Source organism: Poecile atricapillus, chromosome W, assembly GCF_030490865.1.
Source record: "Poecile atricapillus isolate bPoeAtr1 chromosome W, bPoeAtr1.hap1, whole genome shotgun sequence".
NCBI lineage: Eukaryota > Metazoa > Chordata > Aves > Passeriformes > Paridae > Poecile > Poecile atricapillus.
Genome location: NC_081288.1, coordinates 48,831,460 through 48,859,455, shown reverse-complemented (window position 1 = coordinate 48,859,455; position 27,996 = coordinate 48,831,460). Strand labels below are relative to the sequence as shown.

The 27,996-nt window shown below is 37.3% G+C and overlaps 1 protein-coding gene across 3 annotated transcripts in view; it reads left to right on the top strand.

Annotated features, from left to right (window-relative positions):
• Positions 1-984: 984 nt before the first annotated feature.
• Positions 985-27,996, top strand: part of LOC131592261 (calcium-independent phospholipase A2-gamma-like) — a 37,767-nt gene continuing 10,755 nt past the window's right edge. The window contains exons 1-8 of one of the 3 annotated variants that reach the window (XM_058863659.1): positions 985-1,145; positions 2,189-3,401; positions 4,306-4,455; positions 5,715-5,866; positions 6,604-6,698; positions 10,031-10,202; positions 14,964-15,021; positions 17,183-17,377. In XM_058863659.1, the coding sequence (XP_058719642.1) occupies positions 2,280-3,401; positions 4,306-4,455; positions 5,715-5,866; positions 6,604-6,698; positions 10,031-10,202; positions 14,964-15,021; positions 17,183-17,377 (1,944 nt within the window). In that variant the 5' untranslated portion in view covers positions 985-1,145; positions 2,189-2,279. Of the gene's footprint in view, positions 1,146-1,293; positions 1,496-1,531; positions 1,726-2,188; positions 3,402-4,305; positions 4,456-5,714; positions 5,867-6,603; positions 6,699-10,030; positions 10,203-14,963; positions 15,022-17,182; positions 17,378-27,996 lie in introns of those variants that run through there. The other 2 variants (XM_058863658.1, XM_058863660.1) reach the window with 2 other exon arrangements.

Sequence of the window (27,996 nt, the reverse complement as noted above, 5' to 3'; positions counted from 1 at the left end):
TTGTTATCGTTCCCATTAAGCAGGAGATGGGGGGGGGGGGAGCATATTCCCGAGGCACCTGCACTGAGGAGCTACAGATGCTGGGTAGGGGTCCTTCTCTTCCCAGCCCCTTGCTCACAGGGTCAAGAGCCCAGTGCTGCCAGCAGTGTGGAGCACAACCTGCTGTGCTGTGTCTGACCTGGAAGCCAGACGTGTCCTGGGCTGTACCAAAAGCAGCGCGGGCAGCAGCGTGAAGGGAAGGAATTCTGCCCCTCTGCTCTGGCGAGACCCACCTGGAGCGCTGCATCCAGCTCTGGGGCCCTCCACATAAGGCCATGGCCCCTTGCAGCAAGGCCAGCATGCTTTACCGTGAAGCTGGTAAAGGAGCCGGAGCACCTCCCCTACAAAGGCAGGCTGAGAAAGCAAGGGCTGCTCAGCGTGGAGGTTGTGTGGGGACCTCAAAGCACCTTCCAGTACCTGAAAGGGACCGACATGGAAGCTGGAAAGGACAGAAACTATAGCGACAGAACAGTGAGTAACGGGCACAAACTGAGAGACGGGAAATTCAGGTTGGATATTTGGAAAAAATTCTTTCCTGTGAGGGTGGTAAAGCACCAGAACAGATTGTCCAGGAATGCGGATGCCCTGACCCTGGCAGTGCTCAAAGCCAGGCTGGGTGGGGCTTTGAGCAGCCTGGTCTGGTGGGCGGGAAGTCAGGACCGGATAATCCTTCCTGTTCCAACCCGTCCGCCCTCGGCGGCTCCGTGGGCGCTCAGCGGGCGGAGGAGGTGCCGCCCCGCCCTCCCGCGTGCCGCGCCGCACGTCGCCGCCCGCCCCGGCGCTCGCGCAGGCGCAGCAGCCCCGCCCCGCCCCGGTCCTCGCGCTGCCCGCGCCCGACCCGCGAGCGTCTCGCGTCACCCACCCCCCCCCCCCCGCCCAAGCCCGGCGGCGGCTCGTGGGGCGGTGGCGCGCGCCCCAGCTGTTTCCGGCGCGCGGGGCAGGCGCAGGCGCAGTGCTGCGGCCGCGCGCCGCGGGTGTTGTCGTGCCGGGCCCCGCCGCCTCCCGCCCGCTCCGCCGGGGCGGCACCGCTCGTGAGGGCGCGGCCCCTGCCTGGCGCTCGGCGGCGGCCTGGGGAGAGGGGGGAGGCGGGAGCGACTGTCCAGCAGGTACCGCCGCCAGGACGGCCCGCGTCGCCACCGGGTCGGGCCGCATTTCCTCCCGGTCGTGGGGCAATCTGAGGACGGGGGGAACACGATGAGCGCGTGCCGGGCACGCGGGGCTCGCTCGCGTAACGGAAGGTGTCCCGGGGACAGCGGGGCCCGGACTCGGTGCTTGTTTACGCCGCCGCTCTCGGCAGCGTTTCTGGGAAATGGCGCAAGGCAGGAACAGCGCCCGCGCCTGCCCCCAGGACAGCAGCCGCCCCCGTGCCTATATAGGCTGGCCCGGCCGTGGGGCCCGCAGCTCGGCTGCGCGGCGGTCACCCGGCGGGACAGGCGCAGCGTAGGCAGAGGAGACTGTAAGTACGGAGGGCGCTGCCGGCGGTCACCTCTGCTGTCACTGTGGAGTCGGCCTGCGCAGGAGTCGGCCTGCGTGCCTGCCTGGCAGCCCTTCTCAGCATTTGTCACAGGCACTGGAGAAGCCTGGGCTTGCTCTTTCGGCAAGTAATGGATTTGCGCCTGCGGTATCAGCGCAACTCTGGTGTGCTGTGTAAAACGCTTCTCCACCAGTTGCACCTTTCTTTGCAGAGTAAGGATTATATCCTGCCTTTGGCTCATAGGATGGGCATGTTTCGTGCTCGAAGTGTTGGAGTCACTTCTCCTCCCCTCCCTTCTGTGAGGAATTCTGCTAAGGGATGGTTGTAATATAATGACATTTGAAACGTTGCATCTGCACCAGATAATTTGCTGAAGAAACAGCAATCAATTTTCTATATGTCACTGCTTTTGAGCAGTGTCACATATTGCTCAAGATGAGCTGAAACTGGCATTTAGGGAATAGTGTGTTGAAATGTTGGGGTGAGCTACCAAATGTCTTGAGCAGTAGATATTCCCATGAGATGATTTGATTTGATTTGATCGGAATGTTTATCTGTCTTTACCAAAAGGATACATAAGCTTCATCTGTTTTGAACAACTTTGTGATTTTAGTTTAACTTTTTTCTGGTTTGGGGTTTCCATTGTTGGTTTTTGTTTTGTTTTTTCTTTTTCAGACAACACTACATTACGGGACTTATTTATTGACGCATATTTTTTGGAATGAAGTAGAAAGCAACATAGAGAAGGTGCAATTATTTATAAGTTATGACAGTTCATTTATCCTTGGACACATACCTAGTCTTTTTGATTAACCCAAAAAGTCTTTGGTGGAAGCAGAGAAACAAATACCTGTGTTTCTGTAGACCTAAAGCCTGCTGGAGGATAAATCATGGTGCACACCTGAGAGTTTTTCATACAAGTCAGCCTTGGTGTAAGTGGGCCAGGAGCAGAACGTTTTGGTATAACAAGTACATTTATAGCCATGAGTTTTTATACTACAGAGTTTCCAAACTTTTAACTTCTTCTTCTAAAGGACTTACAAGGGTGAGCATTCGCATGTCACGAATTAAGAATACTATAGAATCTGTTTCAAAGGCAGTGTCTGGCACTCACAGTGAACTGGTGTCACGGATAGCTCGATTAAAGTCCCACTCAGGTACTTCGGGTAAAACAAATAAAAGTAGTGCAGATGCAAATAACATCAGCACAAATCTAGAAAATGATAAACAAGTTACAGATGTCAGAAGTCAGGATGATTGCGACAGAGGCCCAGCTGCAAGGAAATCCACTTGTGCAAGTGAAAATTTGGAATCTCTGTTAGCAGGTTCAAGCAGCACTTCGCAAGAAACTCCAGAAGTTTCAGCATCTAGTAAAAACCACCTTTTTCATGTAAGCTACTTTTCTACAAATTTTGGAGAGACTTACAACTTCGTAGCTGATCATATCAACTCTTACTTTAATAATTCTCTTATGGAACAAGGAAGAAAAAAGAATGCTTTATTACAGGACTCTGAAAGTGAAGAGAAGAATAAGCTTGATTCATCAGCAAATACTGTAACAAGTGAAGAAAAGAGAGTGGATTCAGCAGGTACTTCAGCTCCTGAAGCAGAGACCTTGGGTACTGAAAAGACAAATACTGCCCTCCCGGTTTCCACTAAAAAAAGCATTGCAAACTTTCTTTCATATCCCAGTAACAGTGTGCAAGCTTTTGTAGACAGCTATATTGGTGGGCTGGTTCCAAAGTTAAGATCTGATACAAAAGTTGTTCCACCAGAAAAGAGTAAACAGCAAGAACAAGAAGTGTCTGAGAAGAGTGATGAGGACAAAACAAAAGAGGCCAAGACTGCAGAAGAGAGGGAAAAGCATCTCTCTCTTCAGAGAGAAAAGGCAAGTCTTCATTTAGTGTTAATTTATATATTATTTCTATGTATATTTTATACAAGTGTGTATATATTCTACACTAGTGTATATACCTATATTTAAGCATAGATAGATCACACATTTACTTACATAGGTAACTATATACCTGTTCCTATACTTACATGCATATGTACACATGCTTCTACATATTTATAAGTATTTCTACTTCCATATAAGTATATGTGTGGTTTTCCTGCCCACAGGAGGGAGGTTGGAACTAGATGATCTTTAAGGCCTCTTTCAATCCAGTGTTCTCTGATTCATTCTGTGCACTTTGATGAATAAGTGCATATGTAAAATTAAATAAATTTTTTAATAAATATGTATGCATACTACATGTAAACTTAGAAATATATTTATGTACTTAAAAGTAGGTCTAGATACATCTGTGTATAAGTATTAAATGTTTTACGCAAGTATAGATATGTTTATATGTTTATATATAGTATATATATACACCTCTGTGTGTATGCGTTGTAGGTACATATATTTGGTTCATATATGCATAGAGTCCATAATACAGACAGATCTAGTTGTGCTATTTTTTAGTAGTTACAGTAATTTTACAGTTCATGGTTTGTCAGTGGTTTTAATACCAGAGAATTGCCCTGAAAATCCATCTGAATGGATACTGATGTGTTTGTTTGGTGTATTCTTTCTGTAAACTTTATTCAGTTTTCTTCTAAATAAAGATTCAAAACATTTTTGTTGATGTTTTAAGCAGTACTTATTTGGAACCTGTAGGAGATCTGTAGTACAGCATGCTGTTCGTTGCTTCTGAGAAATCTTAAAGTAACATGTTGAAATTAGTCTTGACAAATTTTACACATTTCTTAAGAGCAGTTTTATGTTGTCTGTTTGTCTTCTTTAGATCATTGCAAGAGTGAGTATTGATAACAGGACTCGAGCTTTAGTTCAAGCCATACGGAGATCCTCTAATCAAAGAGTCTGCATCAACAGGGTTGAAGAACTGACCTATCATCTTCTAGAATTTCCAGAGAGCAGAGGAGTTGCAATTAAGGTGCAAAGAGTTTTTATGCTTACATAAAAAACAATTTGACAAATGATTGATATAGAATAACATAAAACCTCCTTCTGTGCTTTTGTGGACTAGTCATATTTCCTATTTGCAAAGATTAAAAATTGAGTGTCAGCTTTTTAGCTACTTCAAGTAGATTCATATGCAAACTACTGGGCGTTTAGCTAAAGGCTCTTGAGATTGCGGTGTTTAATTTAGAAGCATACGGCATGGTCATGTGGATAGGTAGTATAGCTTTTTCCAGTGGTAGATAAAGGTCGTACACTGTGTCCTCCGTGGCAGTTGACCAGATGGGAATGTGCTGTACAGTTGATCTGTACATGCACAGTACTTTCTATGCTTGTTTACATGCTTTCTTCAAAAAGAGGTGGCAAGAGAACCATCAAATAAGTTCATGTAATCTAGTCCTACTTGTTTCCTTCCCTGCATTGAGAGGGCAGGAGTTAGGTGATAGGCTATTCTAGAAGTACTAGGTAAATCACAGCACCTGTCAACCTACTGCCTTTTTCTATGAGATGTGACAAACCTGTGACAGAGATTGTGGAATTTCTGGGAAAGTAGCCTTTGGGAATGGAGTGCAAGCCGGATGAATCATCTGGGCAGGGTACAGGTCAGGCTTTCACATAAACATTCGTGAATTACTTTATTATGGAAGAATGTATTCACTACTGCCATTTTGATTGTAATACTGTATATCTTTGGGGTAATGTATATTTAAAAAATACTCTGTGTGAGAAAGTATTTTAAATTTTGTTTTGATATTAGTGTACTTAGAAGGCATTACACAGTTCTGGGGTTTTAACTGTACTTGGTGTGCTTCATACTTGAGTCTGCACTTGGCTGATGTGATACTAAGTCAATAAAACTAAACTGGTAAATGTAGCTTTCCTAGCTACATATTCCTAGCTATTTTCCTGGCTTCATATATAGCTATATATACAAAATATATTCATAATATTCAATATATATGCAAATAATATGCCAAATATATACATATCATCTTGATTGTTTAATTCTGATAGGTATTTACTATAGCAATGAGGGGTGTAAAGCATAATATTGGCATTCTTTCTTTCCCTTGTTAGAGAAAGACATGGGTAAATACAGATTTGAATATGTTTTCTTCCAAGTTTAACTAGTATATTACTTTTATGCTTTAATGCCAAACTAGTAAATTTAAGAATGGATTCTTTTGGTTTAAACATACGGTTAGAGTGAAATATCCTTACATTTATCAACAGGAAAAATTAATCCCCTGCCTGCTGCGACTGAGACAGGCTAATGATGAAAGTCTTCAGGCTGCTGTTAGAGAAACTTTAGCTCTGATTGGTTATACAGACCCTGTGGAAGGCTGGGGAATTCGAATCCTCAGCATTGATGGAGGAGGAACAAGGTAAAATTTCTGGGGTTTTACATGCTTTTAACCTTTTTCATACTGCAACTGGAAGTAAAATTTCAGTCTCTCTTTGATAGATAAATGTACAAAGAGGCAATTTATGAGTTACATTTCTGTTACGTTTGACTGAGGGACAGGTATTGTTTTCTTATGCATTTCTGCTTGAATGGTGTTTGTTTTGGTGTGTTTTGCCATGCACAGTTGTCTCACTCTGTCCCAACAGAGTTCACATGGCTGCATGCCAGATACTGTTTCATGCTGGAGGAGCACAAATCTGATGGTCTCTAATGCATCTCTCCCGTTATTTCAGATACACTGAATTGAAGCCAAGCAAACCCCACACTGGAAAATACTATGCCCCAGGGGACATTATATAGCCTTGTTAAGACCAAAATTTAAGTGCTATGTAGTGGGGATGCAGCCAAAATCTATCCTTAATCTGCATTCACAGAAACTGACCACCCAAGACTTTGCTGTAAAGTAATACGGCTCTAGCTGTTGAATACTGTATTTGGTATACCTGAGTATGTCATTCATACTTAGTATTCATCATTCTTTTTTAACAGTTGCTTGTTGAGTTCTGCTGCTCTTTTATTACCTGAAATATTCAGGATTTTTACTGTTGCAGTTACTCAAATTTAATTAGTTATAATGAAGCAAAGGTGATTGAAAAATTATTAGAGCTATGTAAGATAAGACTGCCATTGTACGTGAAGGGGAATTTTGTGTTTCAGGGGTTTAGTTGCGCTTCAGACTCTACGGAAACTAGAAGAACTAACTGGAAAGCCGGTTCATCAACTTTTTGACTACATCTGTGGTGTAAGCACAGGTAATTATTAAGCCACAAGTTGGAGTTTTGCTATGAACATAGTAAAAGAACATCTGAGAATAAGTATAGATTTTGCAGTTTCTGACTTAGGGTGTGAGCTGGGAAAGTACAGTTGTGACTTCTAGAATCTTTTCTTCTGGATTAGATCTTTGGGTAGTTCATGATAAACTTTTGGCTTCATACTGATTTGTTGTTATTTCAATTTACATGAAATCTTCGATTTGCATGCAGAAACCATTATCTTTGGTATTTATGGAGCTTTACAGACTACTAAGGTAATATCCCTCAGGAATTGAAACTGGTCAGTCATGTTTCCTTTACTAAGTTAACAGCAATGTTTCATCTTTCTTAATTACCTGCCAGAAAGACAGAATGTGCCTTGTAGCAAGATCTTGAGTGACCTAAATTAGAGGAAGTGGTCAGTGCTGTGGTGCCCTCTGTTCATATTGGTCTGTACAGGCTGGAGAAATGGCTTGGCAGGTTCAGTAAAGCCAACTATAAAGCCCTCCATCTGAGGTTGGCTGATGGCCTAGAAACCAGCTTTGCAGAAAAGGACCTGGTCTTGATTGGAACAAGTTGGATGTGAATCATCAATGTACTCTAGAACAAAGAAAGCTGACCTTTGGCTCGCATGGACAAGAATGTACCCAACAATTTAAGGGTCTCTGGCTGCAAATGTCTTGTTATGGGCTCCTCTAAAAGCCCTTAATCTTTTGGGCATGTTTTTGTACACAATGGGTGAATCTGGCAGAGAGCCAAGTAGATGATTAGGGGACTGGAGTTCATGACATGTAAAGGAGAGTGTACAAAAACTGGTTTTATTTGGCATTGAGAAGAGAAGGCTAAGGCTAGGCCTTTATCCTAGTTCAGCTAGTGGGAAAATGAAGAAAAGATGGATCTAGAATAATTTTGAAGGTGAACAGTCATAGGAGAAAAGCCAACAGACAAGCTGGAATATGGGAAGTTATAATTGGGTATGGGATCATGTTTTTCTTGCAGGGATGGTCAGACACTGGAAGAAGTTGCCTGCACAGGTTTTGTAATCTCCATCCATGGAGATTGGCTGAGCATAGTCCTGAGTAACCTATTAATTATACCTGTTGGAACAGGAGGTTGGACTAGATAATGTCTACAGGTCTCTCCCAGACTTAATTACTCCTGTGACTCAAATGATAAGTTACTCCTCCCTAGCAAGCAGGAAGCATAAGTTTCTCCTTCAAAGACAGTAATCTCCTTCAGAAATTGTTAGACCAGGTAACAGCACAATGACAATTTCTAACATAGGAGGTATGCTGTAGTTTTCTAGTGCAGTTTTCTTTAGAAACCCACATTCTTCAAATTTTTTGCTGTATTTATATTCTATACAGTTTAATTCAGAAATTATATTAAACCTAGAACACCATGAGTAGATAATGTGTTTTGAGAGATTTGCTCAACAGACTCAGAATAGTGGAGGAAAATGTTTAGGTCTCTTAGACAGAATTTGTAGACACAATATAGTTCCCTACTTTACATTTTTAATAGTCTTCCAAATAAACCCTGCGTTGGTTAGTTTAGCAGTAAGTGGTTGTTTCTTTGGAAGATGGTTTCCCTACAAAATACTTCTCCAGTGTCATCTTCAATCATAATAAAGGTGTTTAACCTTGGCTAGAGATGCCTCATGTTCTTAATTTTCTCCCACTACTGTCACTAGAACTAACTTTGTTTTTAATTCTTCTGGAAATTTTGAGATTTATGACTGCTAGTAAGTACTTAGCATATTATTTTAATTTTTTTTTACAAAATTAAACTTTGGTCTGCAGTTTTTCAGCTTGCAATAATAAATGAGAAAACATGTCTGGGTGAGGTTGTGCATGTCTGCCAGCACTGCTGGCAGTTCTGTTTGTATTGACAGTACATATGCTGATAGTCTTGCAGCTGAATGAATTGTGCTTTACAAGAGTGATGGATTAGGTGATAGAAAGAATGCCTCTTGTGCACTGCACTTCTCTTTTCTGCTGCAGTTTTTGTATTTCTTATTACTGTTTTTCTCTTTTGCCTTTGAAGTTTAGAAATGCCCTTCCTGTGTATTCAGCATCACTGTCTTTGTAGTTAGCTTCCCTGTGCTTCTCTTCATTGGGGGTCAGAGGGTGTAAATGTGGGCAGTCACAGAGGAAGATCATTGCAATGATGCTGTAATAGGTCCTGCATACTTTGAATTTGCTCACCAAAGTAGCAAATGTGTGATAGTGTAGAACTGGTACTGGAGAGTTTAGAGGAAGAAAATGTAGCAGACGATTTGCATGACGTAGGGAAATGGTGTTTCTCTGGTGCTAGGTGTTAACTCTGCCTCGAATACAGGCATCTGGTGGTTTGGCAGTTTAGAAAATTTCCCTTGATGAAACTTTGTGACAAGCAGGCTTAGGTTGCCTTAAGCATGTGTGCTACCTTTTTAGGAAGCTGAGACCATCGATCCACAAATGCTGTTATCACAGTGGTGGGTGTTGTAAGAATGAAAAAGGGCTTGGAAGTCATGTTTCCTTTAAAGCCATCTGTAGCTTCCTACATGTAGTTTTTTCTGCACATGCGTTATATTCAAGTCTATGGCATTTATTTCCAGACTGAAAAAATCATGTGTCCTAATTATTCCTAATGCTCAATTACATGTTCTCACAGTGTGGCACAACTAGATTTAAAGGTTATATGCATCCCTTTTGGTTTAATATGTCTAAGAATTGTAGTAATGCATTAATTGTGTTTTTCCACAGTCCTTTTAATGGTATTTAGCAGCAGTGCTTTTTGAATGCTGTTATTTTGTTCCTACAAGGGTAGGTCATAATTTTTTGTAGGTATACACTAGATGGCAGCATGTATGAAACTAATTATAAGTGGTTGCAACCAAATGTAATCCAAACTACTGAAATCTGCTTTATTTTTACAGAATTTTCCTAGAATACATCTCTACTGACTTAAGAATTTGCATGGTAGAAAATAATGCTCAAAATAAATTTTTAATACCACAGCAAAGATTTCTTTTACTTATTTCTCTTTCCACGTAAAGTAGTATATTTCATTTGCTTTCTGCCATATGCTTGTTGTAATCTACAAAATGAAATAATGTAATTTTTCAACTTCTCATATTCCTGTTTTTGAAAAGAGACTTTTTCTACCTTGTATATGTTCTTTTAAAACATGGTTTGTGATCTCTGACCAGGAATTTAGTGATATAAATATCAATTGATCTTGCTGTTTCAAGACAGATACTCTGTTAAACAATGAACTATGCTCATGATTCATCTTTGTAATCTTACTCCAGGATGCATTTTACATTGCAAAATATTTTTTTTTTCCAGGAGCTATATTAGCTTTTATGTTGGGGTTGTTCCACATCCCCCTGGATGATTGTGAAGAGCTGTACCATAAGTTAGGATCAGATGTTTTTAAGCAGAATGTCATTGTTGGAACAGTCAAAATGGGCTGGAACCACGCCTTTTATGACAGTGATATATGGGAAAAAATGCTCAAGTAAGTAGAAGATGATCAGGTGAAATATAGTTAGTGCAATGTCTGAGTGCATTTGTTTTTGTCATTGCTTCACTGGTGTGCAGATTCTTAACTAGAAAGGATTAATTTATACTCTCATTCTTTTGAAATAGCTGTTTTCATATTTAGCAAAATGTTGAAAGCTTTTAATGTAATGATTTGTGTTTCTGGGGAATAAAGTAAGCTTTACTGCACTGATTTCTGATTATATTCCTGTATGCTTGCCAGCTCTGCTTGATCTGACTCATTACAGATTTGCTACAGATTTTACTAGCCACCTGCTGTGCCCTTTTTTCTTAAAGGAGATTGGTGAGAAATGAAATAATGTAGTGTAGTAGGGATTTTTTAATGTTTGCTACTATATTGGAGGCCTTTGTCCATTGCCACTTTATTTGAAAGGGAAATGTAAAGGTTGCAATGAAAAATTATCTGCAGTGTCAGAGTTGCCTGGGAAGTGTATTCATATGCACTGATGGCTATTCAGGAAAAGCCACTAGAAAGAATTATTATATTACAAGTTTTATTTCTTACTTTTATTCATCTGTATTTGTATTGAAAGTTCAATTGTTTATAATTTTGAGCAAACTAATGTCATAGTTTCCCAACCAGCATAAGTTAACCCCACCACTGAAAGACCTGACACAATGTTTTCTGACAGAAAATGTAAAATGGTAAAAGGTTCCTTCTAATAAGTAATAAGTTACAGTGGGAACGTGATGACTCTGTTCTGTGGGATTAAAAGAGTTTTTATGACATAACAGTGGGAATACCAGTGCTGTCTGAATTCTAAGCATCTTACTTCTTTGATGAAGTGGGGAGAGGAGCTTCTAAGCACTTTTTCTCTGTGCCCTTGCATATTTTTAGAAATAAATACATTTATCAAATCAATATAATGACTTTTGCTTCTCAGATATCTGAAAGTCTATTTTTAGAAATCAGATTTTTCTCTGTCTTCCCTCATTACTTTTCCAATTAAAAGAAGCCTTGTGAAAATCACAATACCCTCATGTGAAAGTATTTTACATGCCTTTAATTAAAATACTGTTGTTTTTCTGCAGCTTCATGTAGCACATGAAGGAGGTAAAGAATTTTACTCCTGTGCAATAGAGGCACATGTAATTAATGTATTATCCATAGAGTAAATTAAAAATTAAGTGTGCTGAACAACAAATGACTTCTTGGTGACCTGCAATGTTGAAGGGAGATGGTATGCCTGAACAGCATTTTGTTGAAGGGATTCCTAGAGGCTTCCCTGTGGTGTGGGGGCCTGGAGCTAAGAAGGGAATTGTAAGGTTATATAGTATCTCTTTACAGCAATATTGAAGGTCAGGTCTAACATTGTCATAGCATGGGGAGACTGTTTTATGTTTTGCTTTGAATTTAAAAGCATTATTATTGTGCTGTGTGCATTTTTGTAGTTCAAATGGTAATTTGTCAGCCTTGCTTGAAATAGGAACAATCCATTGACAATGTGCAGACACGTAATACGTGTTTAGTCTTAGCACAATATCAGTGGTGGTATTTTCTGTCAGAAGGTATTCTTGCTGAAAGTAATTAAGTTGATGTTTCATCAGGTTAATGTTCCATGCATTCGTGGGGTATATTATAAATTGCATTTCAGAAAATGACAACTATTTTTGGTTAACTGACATGTTATTCATTGGTATGGTTTCATTGGTTTATTCATTGGGAATTGGTTTAATGTGTTCTGTGTGTGTCTGTTTTAACTCCTTTTATGTATGTCTTTAGTTGCAATTTGAGGGTCGGTTTTAGTAATTTACATTATGCGGAAGATTTTACTTACAGCTTATCAATGCATGTAATGCTACATTGAATTGCATTTGTAAGAACCTGGCTTATAGTTCCAACTTCTCTGATTTCTTTTGACTGTTGTTGACATACACAATTTTCTTCTTGCATGCTGTCTTAAGAAACTACTGGAGAAATTTGGTGAGCAGCTAGGGGTTTTCACAAGCTAGCTGAAACCTCATGTTGGGAATTTATAGTCTTGAGAAGCAATCAATCACTACGGAGCATAAGATAAAAATTACATGTTCTCTTTTCATAGGAAAATGGATAATGCATGTGTTTGAGAATTATTAATTAATATTAGAATTATTACTCTAGTAATAACACTTGAGTATTTATTTTGCTGAGTGAAATATAAATTGACATTCTTCTCTAGTGACTAGATGGGCAGCACATTCCATCCCAGTGCATGGCATAAAAGGCTCTGTGGTTTGGTAAAGATGTCAGTTTCCTGGTACTACTGTTGTTGTCAGAAGAGGATAAAAGTTACAGTTTTGCCTTTTGCATTGAGTGCTCTTTCTCCAGAGTATTTGCATCACTGCTGTAGCCCATTAGAATGTTTCTTCCAGCAGATGGTTGGCAATATGTTCTTCATAGAATTATTGAAATAAGTGTTGCAATATTAGTGACCTAAAGGAATGAAAGAGCAATGTTTGTGAAAGAGACTCATTTAAGTAGGTCATGTCTAGAGGACATAGGTCACAGACAGACACAAACAAAGTAGATACATGGAAAAATAGGATGGCACAAGAAATTATGTGTAAAGTAATAACCAATGAGTGGAACAATGTAAAATGCTTACAGGATATAAAGTAACTTTAATATCAAAAGTGATTTTGGTCTGTTTTCACAGACAGTTTAATGAAACAACTGTATGCTTGTGTTCAAACAATATGATTCAGTGTGTGGCAGCTGGGATTGAAAATACAAAAAATACTATAGTGCCATTATATTAATTTACAATACAGTTTCATTTAAAATATTTACAGTCCTGATTTCCCCATTTTAGAGACTATTTCTGTTGCAAGATTGGGGAAAAAGTAGCCAGTGACCTAAAGACAACACACATTAGGAGCCACATCAGTAGCACACATCATTAACAAAAGCAAAAAAGTTAAAGTGGTCCTTTGAGATTGTAAGAGTTACCAGTTTCTTCTTTTCTTTGATAACAGGGGACTATTCAATAGAATTAAAATTAGAAGACTTTATTTTTTAACACAGTATGTGAATAAACTGTGGAATTACTTCTGCTGTGGCTTTGTAAAAGAAAATTGAGCAGTTAGACAAATACATTTATTTAATACGCAATTACTATTAATGCTAGCAATAGAACTAAAATGTGAAGGTCATATTAAACTTTTCTCCTTAGACTGTAATGTCTGAAGCTGCACAGTAGTTTAACTACTCTGGAGTATCAGTTTCTGGCCTTCATAAAAAACAGGATGTGATGAGATAGTTATTCAGTTCAATGGTTCCCATAATTAAGCAGAGGATATTGCTTATGCATTTTTTTAATCTTTGCATTTGGGGTTTGGGAAAAAATACCTAATGCAGACATTTCAGAAGTAGATGAAAGTGATGCAAATCAGCAGATGTCTTTGATATCTCACCTCTGTCAGTCTCATTTCTTTTATACCTACTTCATGGTTCTGTGTGCCTTCATCTCCTTCTGTAATCAGTTAGTGAGTGCAGACGTCAGTCTTCCCCTTCAGGCTGGTGATTCTGAGACTAGAAACAATGCAAAAATAAAACAGTGCTACTGGTACAAGAATTGTGTCAGCGGGAGTTTTCCATCATAGGACTGGAGCCTGCCTTCCTTCCTTCTTCCCTGTCAGGGACATGTATGCAGCCATCCTTCAAGCACAAATATCCACTAGAAGAGCCGCAAATTGTCCTAATTGCACATACAGTCTGCATGGAGGACTGCTGCTGCGGTAGCCTTTTAAGCTTCTTTTATCTTCTGACCTGCGTAGATTGATAATGGTGGTGATTTTAATAGTGGAAGCGCTACTCCCTCCTGTCATGGATGCAAGCTGTAGATGGATGATCTCATAACAGCAGCATGTGGAATATCTTTTCTTAAAAAGTGTGGCAGTATGGAAAACTGTCATTGCAGAGTGAGTTAGATGCACCACCAGTGTTTGGGTGGGCTGTGTTCTAGGGGAGGAAGAAAGCTTGCTGATTTAAAGAAAAGCGTGTTTGGAATCATTATGGGTGACCACCCACTCTGTAGGAGTTCTATACCTTTATTGTAAGCAAATCAAAGTTGAAGTATATGATGAGCTGAGATTACTGGCTAGTATGGTAATTTGCTCCAGTCTCCTCTGCTGTGCAGAAGGGCTATCTTCTAGTTAGCAACAGGAATACTGACCCTGATATGATGAGAAATTACAATGCAGACCATGAGTGTGATTTATAAAAATGTATTTATGTGAAAAAATATCACCTCAAAAAAGAACGGTAAATGCATATTGGATTAGTGTTATGGAAGACTACATGTAGATGTTTTAACTTTCTTCTAAATCACATGGAATGCCATCTTTCTGTCTGTAGCTTTTGTTCCTGTACTACTTACTAGAATGTACTACAGAAGAATGCTTTTCCTTTACTGTAGAAGCACTTAATGATTCCTAAATGTAGCAAAGTATTTTGCCTAACTATGTAATTGAGTAATCCTAATGATTTATGGTTAAATATGTGAACTGAGTACCTTAAATTAAGATCTCTTCACTTTTCAGACTTATTTCCAACAGACTAGAAGGTTTGAAATATCCATTCAATCCATTGAAGTCAATTGTAGAAATCTGATTGTTCAAGTGAAATACAAACATTGCTTCTTTTAAATGCAAAGGTCTCATAAATAAGGATGATAAAAATACGTCTTTTTCATACTAAACCGATGGAGCATTTTCAATTTTTTATACTTTCTTGTAGAGAAAAAATGGGCTCAAATCTTATGATTGAAACTGCAAGAAAGTCCAAATGTCCAAAGGTAAGTACTGTTTTCTAAGGTAAATACTAATTGTATATTTCACAAGTACTTCTAAGAGTTCTGAGTAAATTCTATACCTAGAAGAATATTGGATAGACAGCATGAATGTTGAAGGGCTCTTTAGGTTTCCATATGTGATAACCCATGCTTTTAAAGGATAAAAATGAATTAGATGCTTAACTTTTGTCAGCAGTTTCTCATATTGTTCATACTTCTTGTTGGAATATATTGCAGAGATGTTAAAAAGAAACCCTGTAAGCGTAGAAATACCGGGTCAACATTTTGGGGTTGTGCAAAGCTTGGTTTTTTCATGTAAGAATTCCAGTGTCTGGAGATCCAGTCATGTCAGCTGTCATCTGTGTTACTGTCTTGTAAGAGGACAGAGTTTTTTTCTCACTTTGTTTGGAGTACCTGTTTTTCTCCAGTCATGTTTTTGGGCCCCAGGACCTCTTCTCTTCTTGTATGATAGAAAAGGCAGCAAGACATAGGAGGGGTGTTAGATACAGCAGCAGCACAAGAGTGAAAGATGAGAAAGCATGAGTATTTTATTTTTGGTGAAGGATAGGGTGTGAAGAAAGAAGAGAAATATAATAGGATATATTTCAGAACAATCTGTAATTAACAGGTGTTTTGGTGTCATAGCACTATATTCAAAGCTTTACTGTTAAATGGAAGATATTCACATTTTTCTAAACATAGAAACATGTGCCTTACTGACTGCGTTCCTAGTCCATGTCTAAAACAAGGACATGAAAAGGCTGGTGTGGTATGTTGCTTTCTGAGAGAGAAGCTATCCTATGTTGACTTGAAAGTTATCTTTGAACCGGGATCTTTGGCTTCCTTCCATGTTCTTCAGTAATAAAATGTGAATATAAATAGAGTTGAAACTAGCTGTTCCCAGTAATCACTTTATAGTGCTGTCAGTGGTGGCACTCTTTACAAGGCACAGCAAAGTCAAAATAAAACATGCAGTTCTGTGCTCTGCTGCTGTTAAATTCATGGCAAGATGGGTTTTTCCAGAAGGTGCTGAAACTTAGACATAGACTGCTGTACACGGGTATTGCCAAAAATGAAAGTATCCTTTTAATAAGTTTTCTATTAAATTTTCTGAAGTTATTTTTCTTACTGCTTCTGGTAGTGCTTAGAATTAAACCCTCCTTTTGAGAAAAACAGGAAACTTTTCCTCCATCAAATGATGGAGTTCAAATCAGTTTTGCTTTTGCATTGTAACTTGGAAGTTATACTTTTGTTTCCTCTAAGGATGAATTTACAGTGAATAAAATTATTTAAATTAAGTAGCTGAAGAGTGAAAAAGCATATAGTGATATCAGTATATGCTTATGATAGTGCCATTGAGTAACATTGCATGAAAACGCCCTACTCTGTTAAACAGTAAACAAGATGGAGTTGAACACCCACTTGGCTGCTAAAGAGGGTTGTTTCTGACTGTGCCAGCCAAGCTGGCTGCATCACCTCTGAAGGCCTTGTACATTCTAACACTCATCCATAACTACATGTACTCTCTCTTTGTGGTTAGATCTGTAAGATACATTCCTAGTTGGGGCTTTTTCAATGGAAATACCATTTTGGCTTTTCACGTAGATAAATATATGTGATTTCTGTTATTGACATTTCAGTATCCTTACCAAAAAACCTTGAAAGACTTACGCTTGACTCTTGTGCAGCAGAGATTGTTACTACAATTCTTTAACTCCAGTTGCAATATTAAGTAATTATTTTCCTGGAGAAAGAAATTGACTGACAGTTCTGACATTCATATTTAATGGCATTGTTGTATTGCTGGTTACAGACTTCTGAGAATTAAATACTATTCCAAAAGGAAAAGTATTTAAAAATCATATAGTTGACATAGCATTTTGTTTTAATATCATGCATATTCATAGAAACAGAATAGCCAGTGGAAACAATTAATTGCAGGTTAAAAATAGCATTTTCTTTAGGGATTTGGGTCTCTTGTTTGTGTTTTACTTTCACTTTTTAAAATTTAGACATTATAAAAATGTAAATAAATAATGAACTTAGTAAAATTCTAGAGGTGCATTGATGTATAAATTGAATTTCATATGGTGCGAAGCTTTCATTCTCATATTATGGTTATTATCATCATATATAACTCATTTTGTTCCTCCTCACTCACTAGGTAGCTGCAGTAAGCACCATTGTAAACAGAGGAACACCACTGAAAGCATTTGTGTTTAGAAACTACAACCACTTTCCTGGTGTGAAGTCCCATTATATTGGAGGCTGTCAATATAAGCTGTGGCAAGCAATTAGAGCATCATCTGCTGCACCAGGTTACTTCCAGGAATATGTTTTGGGCAGTGATCTTCATCAGGTAAGTTGAAAACTTCTCCTTGAGTAGATATTTTCCAATTTTACACCTGAGAAAAAACACGGTTTGAATCTCTGAATCAAAACTAAGCAAATAAGTTGGTAGCACAAAAGAAATTTAGAACAGATGGGGTAAGAAAGGATATTTTTAGCTTCTATAGCCCTTACAGAACTAGAAAGGCTTAAAAATCTTAGTCTTCTCAGTACAAACCTAAGCTCTTCTGCTGTTGCTTTCTTTTCTGACTGGAAGGAAACCTTATATGAGTTGTAAATTGCCTCTGACTTCCTGCTTGCAACTGGTATTTCACTGAGCATTATTTCACTAAATAGATGGTGTAACTTAAAAATCTAACAATACTGTAAAATGTGGAAAAACAGGTTATACACTCAGCGTAATTTTTATTAGTGCACAATTTCAGTTTATGGTCTACTTTTTAATTCTTTCCATTGATAGCTTATTCAACTTTACCCTGGTTGTGGGCTAGTAAGAAGAGTAAGAGATGCCACAGCAGTAAGATTAAACTTGGAGGACAACTGCAAAAGAAATTCCCTTGAGGATAAAGCAGTGTCTCCTATCAACAGTGCATGTTACTTAATTGTATTACAGCCTCTCTTAGTGACTCTGATATGTGAAGAACAAAGCAAGTTAATTTCTTTTTTTAACCATAGGGTTTTAGTCCTCCAGTGCCCCTGTATTATTCTGCAGTTCTCCTGGTTTTCAAAGAATACTTGTTGCAATGCATACTAATTTAAAACTATTAGTATTTATTTTAATGAATACCCAATGCAGATCTTTGGCAGAAAAGACCACAAAGGGTTACTGAACCAGAGACCTTCAATAAAGGGAGCATAGGATTGAATCATTTAAGTTTAATGAAAGCATCTGTTACATTTCTGTCATATCAATTCATATGATAGCATTAGCCGCAAATGCTGGAAAAAAAAAGAAGTAGCATATTTTGAGTAATAAGATGTATCTGGATCACGTACAGGTGTCCATCGAAAGACTGTGTAATATCCTTAGCATTCTCATGTGCTTGAGTAATACTGAAATTTAAAGGCTAAGAGATAAATGAGTATAAGATGAAATAGAGAAAAATTAATTTGATTAAGAGGTGATAAAAAGAAGCATTGGTGCAAACAAACAGCTAAAATTTCATCCGGAAAAAGCGTATTTCTATATTTTGATTCAATATCTATAAAGTGATGAAATAATTCAGCTATATAAAAGCTCTGTATAAATTAAGGGGTGAAGGGCTCCCATGGAGGGTAAGGTTCAAGAGATTCTGAAATTTCTTCCATTTTATTGTTTCACTTTTTTGTTTAGTACACTCTTCCCCCGTTCCTCCCCTTATCTGACTGCCCCCCACAACCTTCCCAGTTATGGTACATCTTGTTATCCCCAAAACGTTTTAATCAACTGCTATCTGAAATAAGCAAACAAATTTTGAGGGGTTTTTAAATCTAAAAGTGGAATAACACATTAGGTTCCAAGCCAAAGCACTGCTTGAAATCCTGAAATGTGTTCATCTTCCATCTGGCAAGGAAAACTGGGAAGGGAGCTGCTTTAGCCTCGGGAGCTGTTCCAAGCTACTTCTTAACTGATTGAATGGGTCAGTGTTAATCTATGTGAAGAAGTTTTCTTTCTCTTCTCACCTTTCCACCCCCTCTTTCCTTGAATTGAAAGTACTTGGAAATTGATCTGTGCTTTTACATGAAAGATAGCTGAATAAACAGCATGATTTTATAACTTCTGCACAGTGCTTTATACGATTGTTTGTCTTAACATAGTTTCTGAATTGCCAGACTTGTGTGAAATTCAGTAAGGCTGGTACTTACTTCATCTATGTTAGCTTTTAAGTCCAGTTTGCCAGACTACAGAATGTATAATTAGTGTTAATGGAGATCAGATCCGGTATTTTCAGACACAAAGGGCTGGAATGAAGTCTACTGTATTTTTTTTTGCTCCAGAGTCTTTGGGCAAAGCCCTTCCATCTGATCTTACAAACCCTGTTTCCCAAGTTCAACATTATTCTCTATTTGATATATTATAATTACTGGAAAGCAAGGTCTTAGGATGCAATTCACCTTTGTCAGCCATAAAGAACTAAATATGTTCTCAGTACTGAAACAGTGTATTGTAGTAGAACTAGAAGCTAAATTTTCAGATTCAAATTTTTTATATTAGCTGAAAAATATCTCTTCTCCCCAGCCAGGAATGTTTAAACACTTGAATTCCTATATTAAACACCTTTTATGTCTGACATGCTCTTCTTTCCCCAGATTATGCTTTTCTTACCCCTTTTCTTACCACATCTCTATTTCCATAATCATTTGGTTTGTGTGGGGTTACTTGGATGTCCAGGTACTAAGTTACTACATGGCAAATGCTCCGTAACTGTTTTCATGCAGCTTTCTAGCAGAGATTATAAATCCACTGCACACTCTGAAGCAACCTTGAATCCTCTTGTTTTAAACCTGGGGTAAGAGCTTCTGTGCACGTAGCAGATTGTTACCCTTATTTTCCTGGAAGTTAGTGGTGCCTCATTGGAAAATGCTAGATATTCAAAAGTTTAATCTCTGCTGAAATATCCAACATTAATTGAAAGAAATACATATGCATAAATACATTTTAAAATAGAATCCTAAATGCAGTCATTTTTCCTTAAAATAGCTTTCTTATTAAAATATGCTAATACTGGTAACTCTTTTTTCTTATAGTTCATATCATAAATATGGGAATAGTAGGTTCTTGTTAAGCATCTTTATTCTGAAAATGCACTGCAAGTGTAATTTTAAGTTCCTTGGTCAGTAGTACATCTGTAATGTATATGGAAGATCTTGCTCTTTTCTGTATGTACCCTGTCTAACAAATTGAATTGCTTTTGAACTACATGAATAAATGAAGCATAACATTGTTAGATGTTTTTGATAGTACTGTGATTTTTGAAAAGTCCATCAGCACAGTGTGCATTAAATGTAAATAATAATTCATGCCGAAGGCTTCAGAATTGTAATATAGTGTCAGAAAGATGGTATTTTAAGAATTTTTTCATTGATTGGGAGCTTCCATTAATCAACATAGTGTGTTCTCTGAACATAAACTGTGCTGATTTCTTACTAATTTATATATAACCTGCCTCTGAAGTGTTGATATTTCTAAACAATTCCAAGAACAGAGGTATCCAAAATGTATGTGAAAATTCAGACTACTAAGTACAATATTTGTTTCCTAGCTTTGAAGTTTGGGACTCTAAGAATTATAGAGAGCAGGTTCTGTATTTGTTTATCAGTTGGTTGTATGTTTAAATCTGAATGAGAAACACTCTGGCAGTTCATCTGACTGAAGACTCTTCAAATGTGTGAAAATATTTATTTTGATAATGGAAATTCGGTGTGTTTTTTTAGGGTCATCCTGCATGCTTATGTCTTATGTTATCTAGCTTTTGTTGGAATCGGAGTCCTTTCATAAACTGTATGGAGTAGCTGAATGAGAGTTACATGTAGGGTTGAGATGAATTCTTGAAGTTTTTATGTATGACTCTAGATTCTTATGGTGGAGTCATGGCTGAACTGAACTGTTGGCTTTGAGTTGCTTTTCTGTAACTGTAGAGTTATATGTGTATTTGTGTACATACAGGTGTGCTCTTTCAGTGGAAACGTTTCAATTTGATTTCCTATACTGGGCACTCTCAGTGTAAAGTGTGTTCATTTTTTTTAATGAGGTAATAAATTAGTTTTACAATTATTCTGATGTCATTGTTTAGAAAGAGGTTTCTAGGTGTCTCAACATTACTTGTGCTGCAGGTGAGCTGATGACTTGGTTTGTTAAATTTCTGCAAAAAGCCATCAGTTGTTGCAAACAGCAATATTTACATTCAGGTCAATCATGCCGTGCTATCTGGTTCCGCTGTCAAGTAGGAAAAAACAGTGCAGCTGTTGGTAGATGAGGGGAGTAGGATTAATACTCTTTGTGGTTCAAAAGAGGAACACATTAACATTCAAAGGGATTTAATCCCTGTAACATGCTTCTCCAGGGAGCCTGCAAGTCAAGAGAGACCAAGTCATGATGTTACATTATAGAAGCTGTATTGCCACATGTCATTACCTTTATTTTAAAATGTATTTTTTAAGCACTGAAGACTCTTAACCTCTCCCCAGTCCTGCTACAGCCAGTGACATTTTTTTCCCTCTACCTCCCACACTGGGGTGTTGTTTCTTATATCTATTTTTTTCCTTATTTTTTGCTGTAGTGTGAGAAGCATTTGAGGTACTCAATAATGTCACTTCAGTAGACAGTAAAGTATGCTGAGGAAATTATTAATTAAATTAATTAAAAGAGCAATTTAAAATGTAAGACAATCATTATGCACACTTCATTTAATAGATTTTACACTAAAAACTAAATTCGTCCCACAGGATTAATTCAAAGGGCAGCAGGGGTTGTGTATGTGATGGTGGTAAATTCAACAAAGCCACAGATTTTTCTCAAATAAAATATACCAAATTTAATACAAAGTACTTGATCACCTCTTTCTTGACAGCTTCCCGTGATTCCATTGCTGTATTACAGTTCCCTTTATTATAGTGCTGATGTTAATCTATAAGATTGTTCAAATAATTGTGTTTTCTTTGAGCAAGATCATATAATAAAGCAGTTAAATTGGCACCTAGTCTGTTAGTGGAGTTCTAATAATGCAGGTGTAACAGAATGTGTGATGAGAATACAATCTAAAAATATAAAAATATATGTAGTAAAATAGATAATATAACTAAAATTTCAAGGTACACCTTCATTGGAAAAAGATAATTCATGGTTTCTACATATTTTTCAAACTTTCCCTTTCCTTTTATGAGGTAATAAAGCTGTAAAGCCGTAGCTTGTTACAGGAGAGGCCTTCAAAAGTGATTCACTTAGTGCATCCTACCCTAATTGGTTTTACATGGTAGCTTTTAAAATTAGATTCAAGGGTACTTCCCAGGCTCTAAGAAGACATAGAATATAGGTCACATTGAAGTTCTTTTCATTCTTAGGATATGCCACGGTGATCAGTATGCACCAGAGCTTATGCAGACTGCGGTTTAATAGGTGTATCTTGTTCTCACAATGATAGAAACAACTCTTTCTTTGTTTCTCTACTTGTTGCCATACACATTTGCCTACAGCCCTCAAGGCAGTGTTGCTTACTGTTTAAGGAGAAGGGAATTTACTGGAACATGTAAGCTACATGGACATCTGTGTTTCTCTCCTATGGATTCTGTAGGTTTGGATAGCAGCTCTGAAGGTGGATGCACACTGTGCAGTTTACCGGCCTTTGTGAAATTGCTGTGGTTACTGTACCGTTGGTATTTCGCAGAGCAGACTGCTTGAAAAATTCCCTGCAGGGGCTTGCTAAGTGACCTGTTATTGGCAGATTTGTTTAGTATAATGAAATTGACTGTCTGTTGTTTAGGCATTTAACTTGGAAGCATTCAAATTTTTATCTCAATTGTTTCAGAGTGATGTTTTCCTAATGCAATCTTCAGAGTGCTTATTTAAAAGAAGAAACAAGACCTTGCTCTCAAATAAGCTGTATTCATTTAACTATTTTTTTGCTAGACTTCTGAGTCCATGTATCTTCAGTGGCACTGTTGGCCAGCTAGTATTTCCCATAAAATAAATCTTGTAAGATCAGAGGAGGTTGCATAGAGTGGAAAATTATGAGCTGAGTCCATTCAGTAAACTCTGTACAGACAATCTAGGTTCTGCATTCATGTTCTGATGTTGCAGCTACTTTCTTAGATCAAAATAGCTTATAGCTTTTATTTTCCTAGGTGGCATATTTGTCCAACACTGACCTAAATGGGGCCATATTTCCAAAGCAAATGGAAATTCATTGCAAATAAAAGCCCAGGGGTGCAGTGAGACTATTGATATACTCTTACCTATTCCCTCAAAGGAAGCTTGATTTTAAAGTATCTGGTGCTTAATGTGAAAAATCATTTCATGTTTTGTCATCTACCATCAAGCCTTTAATTTGCCTTCTATTGTAGTTTAGGATACTGCCCTCTTGCCATGGTTGCAGGGGATAGGAATAATTTTCACCACGCATAGAAACGTGCATTAAGTTCAGTATCCAGTGCATTTCCATTCATTGAATAGGGCACATTGTCTAAGCCCTATTTTCATGTACCGAGCTTCTCTTCTAATACGGATTAATCTGTGGTGTTCATTTTGCCAATCTCTTCAAAGTTTCTTTGCATTTCAGTGTTTCTTTTACTTGGGGTATATTTGTGCTGTTATTTTTAGTAGCAGATATATATATATATAAATTTTGAATTTTGGTCACAGAATTTAATTATTTCCACTGACATTTCCATAGGGAAAAAAAAATAAATCAGGGAATACAGAAAAAAAAAATTTCCCTCAGGTCAAATTTAGTCCTCTGTCATGGTCACCACAACAGCATCATAGGCTGTAATAGATGATGTAAAGCTCTGTTTGCTGTTTCTACTCTTGCAGAAGGTTATTTCAATAAGGTATTTCTTCATTTTTCTCATGGCCAGAAAATTTCACATTTTCACTCTTAAGTCTGTTCCTAACTAATGGATACAAATTCGTCTAGTGCAAATACTGTTCTCTAATTTAATTAACGTTTCTTCTTGTAGTATTTACCCTTCTGATGCTTATAAAAAAACATATATTTTTATTTTTTTAGTCTTAAGTTTGCCAGTCTGTCTCAGTTTTGCGAAACAGACTCTGTTCTCTTTGTCATCCTAATGGTCTTTCACTGCACCTGCTGCATTTTGAGTAATCTTTCTTGAAACTGGACTATTCAGTATGTTTTTGGCATAGTGCAACACATTGTGCAACATTGCAATTCTGCATATACTAGAATCAAAATTCAGAGGAGTTAACCTGGTCAGGCTGTTACGCAGTATTCCATGTGTTACTGTAACAATATGATGTGTTTCCTTTTTCAGTGGAAGATACAGCTTAGAATTACACTTGCCCTTCCAGCTGAAACTGTATATGTTGGTGGTTTAAATCATTATGTGGTAGTTCTCTACTCAGAGATTTCTCATGATGGTTCTGCTATCAACTGTATTTTGTCATCTAGCCATGTGCTTCTTAATTTAGGGGACTTGTGAAAGTGCAGAATTTTTCTTTCAGTTCTTTCTCCCCATCCACCTGCCTCCACTGCGGATACAGATACTAGGTAGTTCATGTCCAAATCCTGAACCCTTCACAGCAATTATCTTCAATAATGGATTCGCTTTATCTCTTACATTTTGTCCATTTTAAGATCAAATTCTTTAGCTGCAAACATAGTTTGTTTCAGTTGCACTGAAATGAAATCTAATGCTTGAGCCAAAATGTAAGGAAGAAAATTGTCTTAAGAAATAGTGGTAGCTTGCACAGTTCTATAAATAAAGGAGTTTAGTTGGAAATCCAATTTTAGTTTGCAATTGCAATATGAAAGATAAAAACAAATTAGTGGAGTCTGTAATACATTTAGTTCTGAAAGTTGTCTGTAGAGCTAGCTTACAGCATTGATTGTTACATGGTTTTGAACAGATGAATGACCAACATGTTTTAAGTAGCATTTATAAATAATATATCAATAATAAGCCACCTACATTCCCTATGGGTCACTACTAGTCTTTCTATATTTTTCTCAATGCATTTTGTTGTTCCTGACATTTTACTGTTGTTTAATAAGCAAGCAGCTAAAAATGTAGACCAATTAATTAGGAAAACTAATATCAATGAGTAATAGCAATAGCTTTGATCAAGTTACTGGTGTAAAAATGTATTGAGTCTAAATGTTTCCATTGTTATCTTGTGAAATAAAATTTAATTTTTGAAGTTTTCAAAATTTAACATTGTCACATTTCATGAAGACTAGGATATCTCCATATCTAGGATTCCTTGCACACTTGTAGTGGCTTAATGTTAATGTAATGGTTTTCTGCAGCTCCTAAAGCTTTCTCCTTAGTCCAATATATTCTGCCATAGCAAATAGAGTATTTACGTGCTTCCTAAGTTGAATGTTGTTAGCAAGGACGAAACTTTTAGATTTGAGTATCCTGGCATCATCTGAATACAGAAGGATTTTATTCAGACCCATGGGTTGGGGTTTTTTTTGGTTGGTTGGTTTGGTTTTCGGATTTTTACCTGTACTATTGAACCTTGCCCATACTTCACAGGTATTGTAAAAGAACCTGAGTCTCTATGGGGTCAGTGTAGGTTCAGCCATAGGGGCTCATTTTTTCCTTAGGTTACACAGTGTGACCTTTACTTGTAATATTACAGGCAATTCATCATTTGGCAAACACAGTTAAAATGCATACTGTTTTTGTGATGTGTGCTGTTGTTAGCTGCAGAATTAATGTAATTAGGTCTGTCATGCACAACTTACACTTTTAATGAAATAATCTGACAATATATTTTATTGCCAAACAATTATTTCTTTTATGACATCTACTGATATTTAGCAAACTTCCTCAGCATCCTGTAAGGATACATTTTCTGTATCTGACATAAACCCATAAATTCAGTGATGTCTTCAGAGCAGCTAGTCATTTTCTGTGAATTAATGACTCACTAGGATGAGCTAATAATTCAAGATAATCACTGAGGAGTCTACCTCAGACAGGCATTCATTCTAATGAATGTAAAATATATTATTTAATGTTTTGTATATAAGAGCAATAGTATTGACAGTTCTCAGAAGCATTGAACGTGACATTTGGATGTATGCCAATTGTATTATGGTGTTGCTTGGGAGAAAAATTATAAATACTGTATGAAAAAACAGTTGAACTGAAATGGAAGCTTTACAGTAAACTTTAAAACGTTATTAGATTTATTTTTTTTACTTTGTCATGTGATCTCAGTGTAAAGTCTCTCTGCAACTGGTGTGGCAGAAGTACAAATATAATTAATGCCACTTCAGGTTTTCTTTAATTGTGAAAGAATGCAGTAATGGAAATTTAATATTGGTGTCATTCAATAATATAAATACAAATGCATTTTATTTTCATATGAAAATTGATGTACAAATGTACATTATTAATGTACAAATGTTTTCTCTAAATTTTTCCCAATGCTGGTTCAAGGGAAATCCCTTTTTCACTGCAATTTTCAGAGCTATGACAAGTAACTTAAGTGTTTATTTTTCAAGTGTCTGAAGAGAAATCATAATTTTGAGACAGCATTTCAAAATAACGAATACAAGATGTTTATTTCAGGAATCTAAAGGAGCACTCTGCTTCTCCCTAAATAAGGAATAAGTTCTTTCTGTAGTTGTTAGAAATTTGATGTATAGGAGGATTGCATTTATATCTGTCACCAATTAGGGCCTCTGTTGGGAATCAGCATATTGAAGAGTATATTATAATTGTATGTAGATGACCCAGTAGTCTCCTTCTTAGCATGAAGCAAGGGTGAGTCTTCACAAATAAATTGGATTAAATATTTGTATAAGGAGACAACTGTAGGTCAGTGTATGCTTTATAAAAAATTACTGAAGTTATTTAAAAAATCTCACTTAAAAAGCAAAGTGGAACACACCGTTAGAACAAATTGTTCTTGGTCACTATACATTTTTGAAATTTGTTAGAAATATTGGCATCACCATCCATTGCTTGTCAGCAAGATAAAGAGAAAACAGTTTTGCTTCTGTCCTGTTTCATGTTTATTAAATTTTATATATTTTGACAAATAGTTTGTTTATGAAAATAAAGATTTCCTGTCTTACTGGGAGCTCCTCTTCATCAGTTTCATCCTCAGTAGTACTGACCAGTCTGACTGATTACTCCCAAGAGGAGAGCTATAATTCATGTATATTTCAAACATATTTTTATATATGTAACAGAATAACATAATCATGTAATCTTTGTATTGAAAAGGGAGTATTTGTGCTGAATGCTATAGGGGGCTTGTTTATTGTATAGTCAAATCTGAATATATAGATTTCTTTTTCAGAAAGGATATGTCAAAAACTATAACTTTTTTAGCCCTGTGATGCTTGACTGAGCAAGCCTTAAAGCTTAGAGTACATGTACTGACATTTTCATTACCACACTGGGTGCCCAGAGCAGTGAGAGGACTAGGCTGGGATGTGTATCTTGAAGTTAGCTGAATTGATAGACCCTACTACTTTAGGTAGGGAAAGAATTCTCCTCTCTCTCATTCCTGTCCTCTACTCTGAGGACATTTGCTGCTACATACGTAAATGTATTGAGATGATTTTATAAAATGATTTGGCAAGGCATACCCATTTACTTACTGAAAGTAGAGTAAATGTTTTTAAAATAGTTACTTTAATTTTTCTAAGAAGTAACCCCTTATTACTATGCAGCAACTCCTCAAACTCCTTATTTGCAGCAACTAGACTTATCTTAAGCTTATCTTAAGCATGTTTATTATATTTATGTTGACTTTAAGCACAGAATTTAAAAATACTTCTCAGAAGTCCATTCAGAATCTTAGCCTGTCTTGTCCTGTGATAGCTTTGTACTAATTCTGTCTCTGCTTTTTCACAAAGACAATAAAAGTAAACAACAGAGCAAGTCTGTAAGAGTGAACTAAAATGCAAAGCATGTCTGCATAGGCAGTGATGTGAAGTGGTTACTATG